This window comes from Pinus tabuliformis, chromosome X (genome assembly GCF_031772625.1).
Source record: "Pinus tabuliformis cultivar Carrire ecotype Pingquan chromosome X, CPIR1, whole genome shotgun sequence".
In the NCBI taxonomy this organism is placed as follows: domain Eukaryota; kingdom Viridiplantae; phylum Streptophyta; class Pinopsida; order Pinales; family Pinaceae; genus Pinus; species Pinus tabuliformis.
Window position 1 is genome coordinate 843,958,845 of NC_142308.1, and position 14,487 is coordinate 843,973,331.

Consider the following 14,487-nt stretch of genomic DNA (forward strand, 5'->3'; position numbering starts at 1 on the left):
CGAAAGGTCCAGTGGCATGTCCCTAATTGAAAGTCAACGGATATACGTCGATTCATGGGGGCTAGGTATCTCGGGTTCGATTGTGGTCAATATTTTGTCGACCCATATAGTTAGATTAATACACAACACAAAAAAATTATATTATATAGTTATAATACTATATACGTACATAATAATAATTCATTATATAATTAAGTTAATTTAATTATTATTTAAAAAATAATAATAGTAATAATTTAATTAATTTTTTGTTGTTTAAGATTGGTAGGACTCTCTCATTTTCGATTTTACATGTCCATTATTCACCCCGCAACGGGAGGAGGATAGCACAAGATTCCAACCCAAGATCTCTGGTTCAGTGAGGCTTCATTTCACGGCCATCGCCACTTGAGCTACCCCAGTCGGACAATAATAATTTAATTAATTAAATTATTCAAAAAAAAATCGGGTCCACTAGAAAAAATAAAAACAAAATGGGAAGCAGTAGCAATGACGACTTCCAAAAAAAATTCAAAAAGACATCGACAGAATGCACAAGCGCCTTGATGATATCGAGAGGAAGCAAGATGATTTCGGGAAGAGTCAAGACCAAATGGGTGAGGATATCATAGCAATAAAGAGCATGATGAGTCAGTTTATGGGAGGAGCCAACCCACCTTTTAATCCCTCAGAGATGCAAAGTCCAAAAACTCTGAAAGGCTGAACTTTTTCAAATCATGAAATTACATCGATGCACGAAAAGCGCGAAACCGCATATACAGTTTGAAGGGAGCCAATACCATACAAAGTTCTCTGACAAAGATTACCTCAAAATTAAAAGAGAATTACCAAAATACGATGGTAAGGAACATAAATGCGCCATTGTATGGGTTAATAAGATGGACATCATTTTCAAAGCAAATCCACCAATAGCTAAGTTGCACGATACAGGGAAAGGAGTACGACTTTTTGAAACGGGAACGGGTATGAAACGTGACCCCCCCCCCCCAAATTTTGGAAACGGGGAAACGCAATATATATATATATATATATATATATATATATATATATATATATATATAGGACATTTAAGAAATATGTGCAATCATAAAGCATACATGATGCATTCTAATTTATTAAATTATGATTAAATTGTCAATTATCAATGCATAAACTATAATTCTCTAAATTTACATCACATTTACTCATGAATGATCACATAATGAAAATAGCAATATTCAAAATCAGCCACGAGAAATTTCTAATTTCTTGTCTCGTGCTTGATTGGGAGTCTCCTCCTACATAGTCGAATGACCTTAGTGCTCTTGATTAAATATAAGTAACATACCCTAGTACCCTAGGTGCTCTTGATTAAATATAAGTTCCATACCCTAGTACCCTAGGTGCTTTTGATTATTGGGAGTCTCCCTTGCATAGAGGGCTTGGTTCTCTTGATTAAATACAAGTTCCATACCCTAGTACATGACAAAATCCAATGGAAACATTGCAATACCCCAAATCTTGAAATCCTGAAAAACAGATAAGTCTGTTGGATTTTGAGTGAGATCTAAAATTCTACTTTCTCCATATGAAATCCAATGAGAGCGAAACCACTCTCAAACATCCTGAGTCATTTCATGGTAATGTTAAAAATTTAAGTAAAAGGATGATTACTTTAAGAATTTAACATTACCATGAACTGCATATCAACACTAGGGCCATAGGCTTGAACATTAGGCTGCCCCACTCAAAAAAATCCTCTTTTTTATAACTTGAGAGAGGCATCTAGAAGCATCCAGAAGATATTTTAGTCGCCCAATAAAAAATTAGAAGCGAAAAAATTAAAAAAAATAAAATAAAAGAAAACGTCAAGTGTTAACTGGAAACTCCGTTGTACGGCCTGGAAACTCATTTCCGGCCATACTGGCCACGTTTCCCCAGCATGAAACGGGCCAGTATGGCCGGAAATGAGTTTCCAGGCCGTACGGTACGAGTTTCCTCGTTTCCATTTCATTTCTGGCCAGAAACGGACCCCTGGGCAACGTTTCCTACAACTTAGACCAATAGGTGAACAAGAGAAGGTCATGACCGCATCCAACTACCTGGGAGCATAAGTATATGATTGGTTCCTATGGTGGTCTAACAAATGCGCAGCTCGCTCATTCAATTGGCAAAATTTTAAAAACTCCATGTTAAAACAATTTCACGATGAAGAAGAGGATGATGTTTACGAAAGATTCGTTCACCTCAAACAAAAGGGATCAGTACGTGAATACATGCATGATTGGGAATTGTTAGGGATAAGGCAAAGGAGATTCTCAGACGAAGAGCTATTAAAAATGTATCGTTGTGGCCTTAAGGATTACATTCAGGAAGAATTAAAATTATATAAACCCCAAACCATTAAAAATGCCAGACACGCAGCCATAATTATTGAGAGAAAATATAAGCTCAGAATGTCATCATTCAGTGAAGACGAAGACCAAAAACAACATTTAGGAAAAAAAGAAACTAACAAATGTAGGTATTGTGGAGACAATGTTGGCATTATGATACAAGTGTTGTCCTTGATGGCAACTCACTCAGAGCTATGATACAGGTGATGGCAACTCAATCAGAGGACAAATCTTAGTACAGCAGGTCAAGAGAGAGATATACGCAGGTTAACCTTGATGAAAGTGCGTATATATGCGAGTGAGAAGAACAAAAGGCGCGTATGCGTACACACGCAGGTTCACAAAAGGAAAGGCGCGTACATTGGTCCGTGGTATTTGGTTCATGGTATTTCGGTATTGGTCCGTGGTATTTGGCCCGAAGTGTTGACCCCAGGTATTGGGTCCAAGGTATTGTTTCTACATGGTTTTGGACCATGGTATTGAGAGAAGCCTAAACCTATATAAAGAGAAGATCATTAGGCCAAGGGGAGGTGTGCAAGTAATGAGTGTCTGATGAAGTGTGAAGATCCAGTATGTTGGTTATGGGTTTGTGATGCCTGGCTCGATCTTAATCAAGTTGGAAATGGCAGCGAAGGTATATGTAATTATCTTTAGATCTGTACGCGAGTTCTCTCTGGTGAAAGCGCGTGTACACGCGGTTTTGACACAGTCAAGTAGCATATGCATTATGAGCTTTGATGTTTCAGGTTGTTGTTGGTTCTAGTGGTTGTTGCAGAGTTCTGGGCTCTAGTCTGTGTTCTGGTAACTGTGTTCTGATGACAGGGTTTCAGTGATTCAGTATTGGGTGATTTAGTGATTGATGATGTAGGTATAGTTGATGATTGTCTTACAGTGGTGATTGTTTTGTATTTATGGATCCAGTTTGAAAATTTATGAAACGTGGTCCCTGGAAGAAATGAGAAGGTTGTAGCCTTCTGTAGGCCAGCACCTACGTACTAGTACTTCAGCTAGTACAAGAGCTAAGGGGGTTGTAGCTCCCTTCCAGGAGAGTCTGGAGAACGAGAGAAGGTTGTAGCCTTCTGCAGGTAGAAGCCTGCGTACTGGTATAAGACTGCACCAGTACTATTGTAAAAAGAAGTTTTCTTATTAAAAGAAGATAGAGACGAATTGTAGCAGGTGGTTTTCACCCACATTGGGTTTCCACCTTATATCATGGTGTTCATGTGTGCTCCTTATGTGTGATGATCTGTTCTGTTTTAACTGCACCTGTTTACTGTTAATATGGTTAATAATGTTCTGATGCACTCATTGAAGATCAACTAATTGAATCATAAGTTTACAGGATATACGCTAGTTGCATTAAACACAGTTGCGTATATACGCGAGTATCCTTAACTGAAGTAGCGTATATGAATCTGAACATGGAAATGAAAAAGTTATATTGATTTGATAATACTGATTCACCCCCCCCCCAGTATTATTTCCAACAATTGGTATCAGAGAAGGTCCTTTAGAAGAAGCTTGATCGCTTGAAGGAAAGATCCATCAGAATGGCTAATCAAGAAAGAGAGGCATCCATCAGGCCACCAATCTTTGATGGGAGCAACTTTGTCCACTGGAAGATAAGAACCACAGCATATCTATAGTCGCTTGGAATGGATGTTTGGGGAATCGTGGAAGGAGGATACACATATCCATCAGCAATTCCTACAGATACAGCAGAGAGAAAGCAATATGAACTCAATGCCAAAGCGGTTACTGTCTTATTGGGAAGTTTGTCACAATCAGAATTTATGAAGGTCATGCATTTCAAATCAGCCAAAGAAATTTGGGACAAAATCATTCTAAGCTACGAAGGAGATGAACAGGTAAAACGAGCAAAGCTTCAAACTCTCAGAATATGGTATGAAAATCTTAAAATGCATAGTAATGAAAGCATAGCTAATTACTTTCTACGTATAGATGAGATTGTCAATTGCATGAGGAATCTAGGTGAACAATTTAAGGAAGTTGCCTTAGTTTAAAAGGTTTTAAGATCCCTGTATGCTAAATTTGATTCCAAAGTTTCTGCCATAGAAGAAAAGGAGGATCTGCAGAAAATCACTATGTCGCAACTTCACGGAATCTTAAATGCTTTTGAGATGAGAAAAGGAGGACCATCAGATATGAGAGAAGCTGCAATCGAAGTGTCAGCAAATGAATCAGGATACATTTCAGAAGGAGAAGATGAGGAAAATTTTGTCAAGAATCTTGAACGGGGATCTGGAAGGTTCAAAGGTAAGCTACCTTTCAAATGCTTTTCATGTGGTAGAGTTGGTCACTACGCTGCTAGATGCCCTCATAACAAAGGAAAGATGTCAGATAGAAGTTATTATATCCATGATAAAAGTAATGACTCATCCAATAGTGATGAAGATATTAGACTTCTCATGGCATATGAAAATAAGAACGTAGAACCAGAAGAAGTTACCAGATTAAAAGAACAGTTGGAGTCAGTAACCAGAGTAAGGGAGCGATTGCAAGATATAGTAAAAGATCAGAGCATAACAATTCAGAGACTTGAATCGAAGATCCTCTCTCTAGAAGAAAATCTTAAAGAATCAAAGAAGCAGAATGAATAAGTTCTTGAAGAACAAGAACATGAAGTAATCGAATTAAGGCAACAAGTGGAAGAAGGAAGAAAAGCTAAAGAAAACATAAGGAAGCAGTATCTAGAAAAGGAAGAACAACATCAGGTTGAGGTAAATATCTTAAAACGTAAATTAGAAGAAAAGAATAAACTGTTACGATTTCAAGATAGTACTAAGATTTTGGATGACATTCTTGGTAGTCAAAGATCCCCTACTATCAAAACTGGTCTTGGCTTTTATGAATCTGTTGAAGGTGAATCTAGCTCACAAGGTGAGGCAAGGAACTCTAATAAGAATTCTGAAATGCTCAACAAGGAGATGAGAGGACAACCTCATCAACAGCCAAGGAAAGAAATTCCTCAAAGAAAATCCTTTACTCCTAACTATGGAAGTGATAGACGATTATTTCCTCCATTGACTAATGTTGAATGTTATGTATGTCATAATCTTGGACATGTTGCAGCCAGATGCAGAAGTAGAATGGTTCAAGACCGTCACACAAGATCATCACATTCCAGGTACTTCAAAGGATATTGTTTTGCATGTAATATGTTTGGCCACAAAGCAATTGATTGCAATAGAAGGAACATAAATCATGTAAGATGTTATGCATGTAACAAGTTTGGACATAAAGCAAGGGAATGCAGGAGCAAAATTCAAACTCCAAAGCAAGAGGATTATACATCATCACAATTCCAGGTATTGAAGAAGACAGAATTAGAGACAGAAAGGTGTGACATAACTCAGTTAGCTGACATAACAGACATAGGGGAAACTGAAAGTGAAGACCTTCAGTATTCCATTTTGCATACGCTGATATAATGAAGATAAGTCGCGTATATATGCGATCTAGAGGCTGCAGAGTCACGTATATGGAGCTCAGAAGAAAAAGGCAGCAGAACAAACTCAGGAAATGGTTTGGTCATGGTATATGATGGGTGGCACAGGCTCAGGGGGAGCGTATACTTCAAATAATGCATTGTTGGCATTATGGTTAGAAGTCTTTGGTGATGATGCTTATGTGGCTAAATGATACATCTTGTTGTTTGATCAAAAGAATGGTATTGCAGGTTACAGAACTGGATGCTGATATGGTGTATGATAGCTGCTGATAACTGTCATGGTCTTGTTTAGATCCCTGGTCTTGTGAGTCATATAATGTATCTTGTTACCCCTCTATGCATGGGATGGATGATGTAATGGTTCTTGTGTTTGAGTCAAAAATGGTGTATCCCCACTTGTTTGGGAGATTGATGTATGTATGTATCTTTAGGAAGGTCATTGGCAATGTATGTATAGAGTTATGTTATGCTTTTGTAGACCTTGCATGTGCTCAGGGGGAGCATGGACGGATTGGTACAAATTGGCATGTACAAAGGGGGAGCTCAATAAGAAACTTCAGCATGTACTCAGGGGGAGCATGGACAGCAGAAGGTTTATCAAAGAAGAGAATATCTTGGTCCGCCCTTTGCCCTTGATGTCAAAGGGGGAGAGTGACTTGGTGTGGTGGTTGCCATCAAGTCCAAAGGGGGAGATTGTTGGCATTATGATACAAGTGTTGTCCTTGATGGAAACTCACTCAGAGGTATGATACAGGTGATGGCAACTCAATCAGAGGACAGATCTTAGTACAGCAGGTCAAGAGAGAGATATACGCAGGTTAACCTTGATGAAAGCGCGTATACACGCGGGTGAGAAGAACAAAAGGCGCGTATGCATACACACGCAGGTTCACAAAAGGAAAGGCACGTACATTGGTCCGTGGTATTTGGTTCATGGTATTTCGGTATTGGTCCGTGGTATTTGGTCCGAAGTGTTGACCCCAGGTATTGGGTCCAAGGTATTGTTTCTACATGGTTTTGGACCATGGTATTGAGAGAAGCCTAAACCTATATAAAGAGAAGATCATTAGGCCAAGGGGAGGTGTGCAAGTAATGAGTGTCTGATAAAGTGTGAAGATCCAATATGTTGGTTATGTGTTTGTGATGCTTGGCTCGATCTGAATCAAGTTGGAAATGGCAACGAAGGTATAAGTAATTATCTTTAGATCTGTACGCGGCTTCTCTCTGGTGAAAGTGCGTGTACACGCGGTTTTAACACAGCCAAGTAGCGTATGCATTATGAGATTTGATGTTTCAGGTTGTTGTTGGTTCTAGTGGTTGTTGCAGAGTTCTGGGCTCTAGTCTGTGTTCTGGTAACTGTGTTCTGATGACAGGGTTTCAATGATTCAGTATTGGGTGATTTAGTGATTGATGATGCAGGTATAGTCGATGATTGTCTTACAGTGGTGATTGTTTTGTATTTAAGGGTCCAGTCTGAAAATTTATGAAACGTGGTCCCTAGAAGAAATGAGAAGGTTGTAGCCTTCTGTAGGCCAGCACCAACATACTAGTACTTCAGCTAGTACAAGAGCTAAGGGGGTTGTAGCTCCCTTCCAGGAGAGTCTGGAGAATGAGAGAAGGTTGTAGCCTTCTGCAGGTAGAAGCCTGCATACTGGTATAAGACTGCACCAGTACTATTGTAAAAAGAAGTTTTCTTATTAAAAGAAGATAGAGACGAATTGCAGCAGGTGGTTTTCACCCACATTGGGTTTCCACCTTATATCATGGTGTTCCTGTGTGCTCCTTATGTGTGATGATCTGTTCTGTTTTAACTGCACCTGTTTACTATTAATATGGTTAATAATGTTTTGATGCACTCATTGAAGATCAACTAATTGAATCATAAGTTTACAGGATATACGCTAGTTGCATTAAACACAGTTGTGTATATACGCAAGTATCCTTAACTGAAGTAGCGTATATGAATCTAAACATGGAAATGAAAAAGTTATATTGATTTGATAATACTAATTCACCCCCCCCCTCAGTATTATTTCCAACAGACAAATGGACATCAGGACATAGATGCCTTAACAAGAAATTGTATACTTATGAGGTCGAGAAGGAATCGGACACTTCAAATAATGTGCTAGAAAAAAAAGATGAAAAAGAAAAATAATTGTCGCAAATGTGGGGAGAACTAGACACCAAGCCATAAATGTGAAGACGCATCCCTGCACTACTGTAAAATAGTAGATAGGAAGCAAATTGAAGTACAAGAACATGATGAAGGAATCATTATCACACACAGTGAAGATTCAGATTTTGAGGAACCGTCATTAGCTACAATCTCATGTGACCAGAAAAACCTTGATAATAGTAACTCATTCGAAGATCAAGAACAACAAGCAACTGCAAAATACGTTCAATCACATCTTTGAAAGAAGGGCCAATTTCCAAGAATGTATATTAAACTTACTACACCATCAACAAACATGAGGAAGAGACTATGTCCTAAAACCCTAGGGCTCAAAGGACTCATAAAAGACAGAAATGTCAATATACTTATAGATTCAGGTAGTACTCACGATTGTATAAACATTGATCTTGCTAAATAAATTGGTTTTTGTATATGTCCAATCAAGGACCTGACCATGTCTGTCGCTACTGGAAGGAAAATCAAGGAAATATGAAAATGTCAAAAAGTTTCAATCCAAATATAAGAACTGGAGCTACAAACAAATATATTTTCCCTACCACTCAAAGAACAATTCATGGAATTTAACTGGCAAGGACGACATTATAAATTAAATGATGTTAACACTCCCAGCTCCAAGGAAGGTACAAGGAATCGTGAAGAATGCACCAGTCAACAAAAGGATGTCATTCCATCGCAACAATGTTCGACTAGAGAAAACCCTTATGGTTATGCTTTGAGGACAAAGCATCTCTAAAGGGGGTGGAAATGTTATGAATAAAAATATTCATAAACATCAATTAAATAATAAATATTAACATAACAAATATTATTAATAATAAATTAATTAAATTAGTTAATGTCTCATTAGTTGTGAAGAGACATGGGTCAAAAGTTGTGTCATTCTATCTTCATGGCTACTCAATGCCTATACAGGAACACCGCCACAAAGATTTGTAGGCACCATTCATATCTTTAATAATAATACTACTACTACTTACTACATTACAAGTCTACATATACCACTTTATGCTTGCATACAGATTTATATGTACCAGAGCCCTACAAGCAACTGATAGTACCATGATCTCCACCAAAGAGAAAATAGTTGTTGTTGGAAACAAGTCCCTATTTGAGAGGGAGCTTGGGCAAGTCCCTTGTTAAGAGGGAGCTTAGGTATGTTCCTTTTATAGGAATGACTAGATCCTCCCTGGTTAAGAGGGAGTGACGGAGATGGCTCTCTACTTCATGTGTCATGCACTAGACCAGGACTAACATCTAAGTCTTAGTGAAGGCCATGAGGGAGAGATGGACACATCATTCTTGTCTTCATGTTACGAAGAAAGAATCAATAATTGGGTAACCATCTGGTTTCCAATACTCTTTGAGAATGTGGTAGGGCATCCAACAGGTAAGAGTAGTCGAAGAGGAAATTCCTTGAGGATGTGTTAATCCAAGACAGGAATTGTCCTAGAAGGACATAACTTATGAACATTTGGATGGGGTATGTGCCTTGAGAGACAATGATGAAGGTGTCTATAAATCATTGGTCTACCTCGCATTATGGTCTGATCTTGAGGAGAGATAGAGTTGTTACTCAAGGTCTTGCTATATGACAATGTTGGTTGATATGATGAGATGCACTAGTATAAGCTAAGAAGATAGCTTACAGGATGACTTACCAATCCAACTCTTCTAATGAGAATTCTTTAGTATGAGAATGTCCAAGCACCATGTATGGATTATGAATACCTCCCTAGTTAAGAGGGAGTGTTGAAATGTGTAACTAGGTTTGGTCTTCATAATGTCTATTGTAATCGTGATTTTATATATTTGATATTAAAGAGAAAAGAAATTTATTATTGTCATTCTTGATGCATGGAGTTCATGCTCAAGATAAATTTATTTGTAGGTCCAGCACCCATTGAGTGCTCTTAGGTTTGTCATAGAATTATAAAGTCAAAAGAGTCATTGTCATACATGTAAAGCCCCTTTGGGCATGTTGTATCTTGTAAAGAATTATTTTGTAAAGTCAAAAGTGTCATAACGACCCTCCAAGACCTTGTCAAACAAATTGGCCTACAAGAAGGATCAAGTCAGCCTCATGGACAGCAATTCGACCTCAGAGAAGCATATATATAAGAGACATCGGCCTCACTTGAAGATCACTCACTCAACATACAAGACATTCGATCAAGGAAGAGAAAGAGACCTAAAAGAGCGAAGAGGAGGAGGACTAAAGGAACGAAGTCTTTGAGTATTATTTTTGGACCGTCTTCTCCTCACACATGTGAAGATTAGGGCAACTTTACTACAGAAAAGTCGAAGTTGCAGAAGAAACTGTTGGGAAGTCGAAGTTGCAGAAGAAAATGCTGGGAAGTCGATGTTGCAAAAGAAATTGTTGGGGAAGGTCAAAGTTGCTAGAAGTTGTTGGAAGGTCAAAGTTATTGGAAGTTGTTGGGTCAAAGTTACTAGAAGTTGTTGGAAGGTCAAAGTTGTTGGAAATTGCTGGGTTGAAATTGCTGGAAGTTGCTAGGTCAAAATAGCTGGAAAAGTTCATCAAAAAGGAGAAGTTTGACTTGGTCCTGGAGGGGTCTTTGACAAGGGTCTTGGGTCTTGGAATTTGTCATTTGAAGTTCTATAAGAAGGGAAGAGTTCTTTGTGGGTTTTCCTCTCAAGAGGAGAGGTTTTGGCCCTTGCTTATAGCCTATATCTTGTGTCCTCTTGTCTCATTGTTTTATCGTTTGGTAGTTGTTTGATGATAAGAACATTAATGATAATCAAGTGAAAGAAGAAGTTAATCAAGTTAAGTAAAAATACATCATAAGCAGTTATCAGAATAAGGGAAATCACCTAATCTAGCTACCCCTAGATTTCTCAACAGGGAGCTGTAACAGGTTGATGCAGGCCGCAGCAGGAAAAGGTAGTCCGAGGGCCTGTGCAAGAGTGCTAGGGCTTGCAGAAGTTTGCTACAGCAAGGGGGCGCGAACATGTAATGTGTTGAGGAAGCAGGCTGAGAGCTACAGGAGGTAGCTGTGGTGTTTTGGAGGCCTGAAATGCCAGGCCGAGCTAAGGAAGGGCTGGATAAGGAGTGCTGGGTAGACCTAAATTGCTACAGCAGTTGACTTAGTGTTTTTGTGATGCTACAGCAGCAAGGAAGTTGGCTGTAGGTGCCTCTATGGTCAAAGGACTGCCACAGTGCTGATATTTAGGCAGAAAGTTTGTTGTTAAGAAGACTGTGAGCCTAAAAGGAGCTAGGCAGCTGAGGAATGAGGGCCAATGGACCTTGGAAAGGTGCCAGTGACCTGGCAGAAGGCAAACCTGTGCAAGGTGTGCAAGGTACCCTAATATAGCAGTTTGAAGAGACAAAACAGCTGTAAGTTCCTCTGTCTATTTGGGGTTTACGAAGGATTGTAAAGGGCCACTTTCCCTGGTATGGGAGCCCTAAGTTTTCTAATTGAAGGACTAATAAGAAAAAGTTTTGGAGATTCTAATTGCTGGTATGTTCCACTGTAAAAAGGTTTTAAAGTTAGGCATTTTCAGTGTGTCTATGTTTTCTGTTGTGTGAAACTGCCAAAACACAGACCAGACCTGGGGTGCATGGAATTCTAACAGTAATGCTAGAAAAATCGGCCCTCATTTAATTATTAAAAATTGTCATAATTTCCTTGATTAGCAGCACTCGTTACACAAGTTTGTGGTTTGCTCTTAATCTACATTTCACTTCAATTTGGAAACGTGTGTAACACTAATGATTTATGATACAACACTTTGCATATCACATTCTCTAAGTTAAGGCAATTTGATTGTTTGGTTAAGCACATTCGCGAATCAATCCAAGCTAAAGACCACTCCCACAGCTACAACAAGTAGCTTGATTGACCTTAAGGACACCCCCCAGGCTAGGAACCTTTTCCTCCTTAGTCTAAAGTGAGAAGCAAGGCCACAGTGGGTAGCTAGCTAATATTTGCCTGTAGGCTCTCCTATTGAGGTTAATACTTTTCCTTCTATGGAGAATTTGAATGGTAACTCATGCATAGGACTGTTATGAAATAGAGTATATTCTAGCTTCAAATATGCTTGCTTAAATTTCACATTCACAAATGGATTCAAAGTGAAAACATTATAAAACAATTCTTGGCAAAATCAATTCAAGTACACAATGTACCGATCATGTGCTCGCAACTTCTCCCCTCTATCTTAAATTACTCTTGCATCTAATAATACCTTATTATTTTGTTGAATTGGTAAGTAATGGCTATAAGTCTAACCATCCTTCTACGCTTGAACTTAATGATTTATCCAATTGTGACTATCAATCCTAGGATTAAATCTTGTCAAAGCTCTTTGCCTTGATATTAAGCACAAATCATGTTTAAGACCAAAGTTATCACTCTTTATCCAAGGCCTAAAGCAAAGTCTCATTATAATTTTCCAAAACTTGGCAAACTCCTCATCTTACGTACCTTTTCCAAAGTGCAGATTTTGAAATAAGGTTATATATGCACTGCACTAGTCATGATTCAATACAAAAACTTTGATGGCAAACAAGCCCATTCATGTACAGATTTCCACATCAATGTCAAACCATGTCATACATTAAAAGTGGATTATTGGAGCAAATGGAGGCGGTTTTATAAATTTGTTTTGGAGTTCCATAATTCACTTGCTAAAGCCACGTGTTTTCATTTGTATCTGTATTATGGAGGTATGAGGGAAAATTAAAACATGTACACATTTGTCCTCTGTAAGCAGTTGACAACTTGACAACCATCAAATAAGAGGACATGGATGGTGGGATCAAATGTAAGACACGTGACAGGCTTGGGAGTCGTATGCAATATTTTAAGCATAGAGGGGCAAAATTTCTTCATATTGCATAATCAAACTACAGGAAAGGAGGTTTCTTTGCAGACCAGATCGAAAATCTTGCTAATCTCTGAGAACATATGAAGAGAATATGTTGACAAGATAAAGGGCATTGTCTGCTAAGTGAAACGAGAAGATATAAAAGGAAGCAAGGATGTGCGTGAATGTCACAAGAGCTTTAACCCAAGCCTCAAAATTTAATAAACAAAAAGGGAGGACTATGACACGAGAACAATCATGGAGTCTGAACAATTAGGTCCTTGACTTGAGGATGTCTCTTCCATATGCTTCATTTACCGTCCCTGGGTATCACCTATTCCCTATCTACTTGTAGACAAAGGAACAAAACTCCTATATCAATATGATACTGAAACCAGAAAGCTGCTCTTTTTATCTCACATATCTGACAGTATTCAAATGTATGGAATTCTTTCATCTTGTTACTTAGTTCAAGACATTGATCTATCCTCTTGCAAAGGAATTTCTACAGTTGAGTTGCAGTTTATAGGGAACGAAGAGTAAAGTAGTATGTACAACTTAATAGAAAATTGGATAGTAATAAAAAGATTCAAAGGGCAAATTAGCTTGGATTTGTTACAGATCTTGCCTAAGTTCAGTCATTAGGTCATGGATATTTGGTTTTTAAAGGGATTAAATAAGCAAGTCTTGAAGAAAGACTATGGAGCTGAAGAAAATGTCATAGGCAGTTTGCATCTCATTGGCCTTAGTGACTGTGAACCAACAGGTTCTAAGTGTAAGGACGCCATTAATATCTTTTCTAATTTATTAACATGTGGCTTCATAGCAAAAATCCCTTCATTGTTATTAACCTACATGATAGCCTTTCTATTGTAACAGCCAAAATATCTAGGTATTTCAATTTTGATTATAACAAGATGACTAGTGCTATCTTAATTCCTCTAATGACTTGTGTTGTGTTAAACAGGGCATGCTATTGATAGTAAGTCACTGATTCCCTTGTAGAAATGATGATCTCTGATTCTCTAGCTTCACAGTTGAACTAAATTCAAAGATACCAAGCAAATTCACCTGTTCCAAGTTGATGCGATATAAATCTGGTGAAGAAGCAGCACAAATCAAATCACATGACCAACGATCATAGACAATATCCCTTCCCATCCTGCAATTCAAACATCAATCCTAGGCTTACTAATATATATAAGAATTAAAACAACAGGACATATGGTATTCAACATTATCTCTTTTGAAATAATAATCCTTAAGAAAAAAAGGAAAATCAATGTGCAAACAGCAAAACTTTGTTTACTCTCAACATTCATGATTCTGCCAAAGCATTCCATTCTTATTTAAAAGAAATTGAGTTCATCCCTGTTATAGTAACAATACATATTTTCATATTGTAAACCAAGTTTATAAAGATGTCTTTCATGTTGCATGGAGACGCATCCCCAGGATGCAGACACACTTCCTGTCCCCAATACAGGCAGAGATGTCCCTAAATGCTGGGCACATCCCCAGCAAATGTTTTCTAAACTGAAGGGACATCCCCCAAGAAATTCATATAAATGCCGTTTTAAAAAAAAAAAACAGATAATAAGAACATTATGTGGCCC

At 38.1% G+C, this 14,487-nt stretch overlaps 1 protein-coding gene across 3 annotated transcripts in view; it reads right to left on the bottom strand.

Annotated features, from left to right (window-relative positions):
* Positions 1-14,487, bottom strand: part of EDA7 (embryo sac development arrest 7) — a 343,775-nt gene that overhangs the window by 184,394 nt on the left and 144,894 nt on the right. For all 3 annotated transcript variants that reach the window (XM_089453090.1, XM_089453088.1, XM_089453089.1), the window contains one exon: positions 13,943-14,033. In XM_089453090.1, coding sequence (XP_089309216.1) covers positions 13,943-14,033 — 91 coding nt within the window. The remainder of the gene's footprint in view (positions 1-13,942; positions 14,034-14,487) is intronic.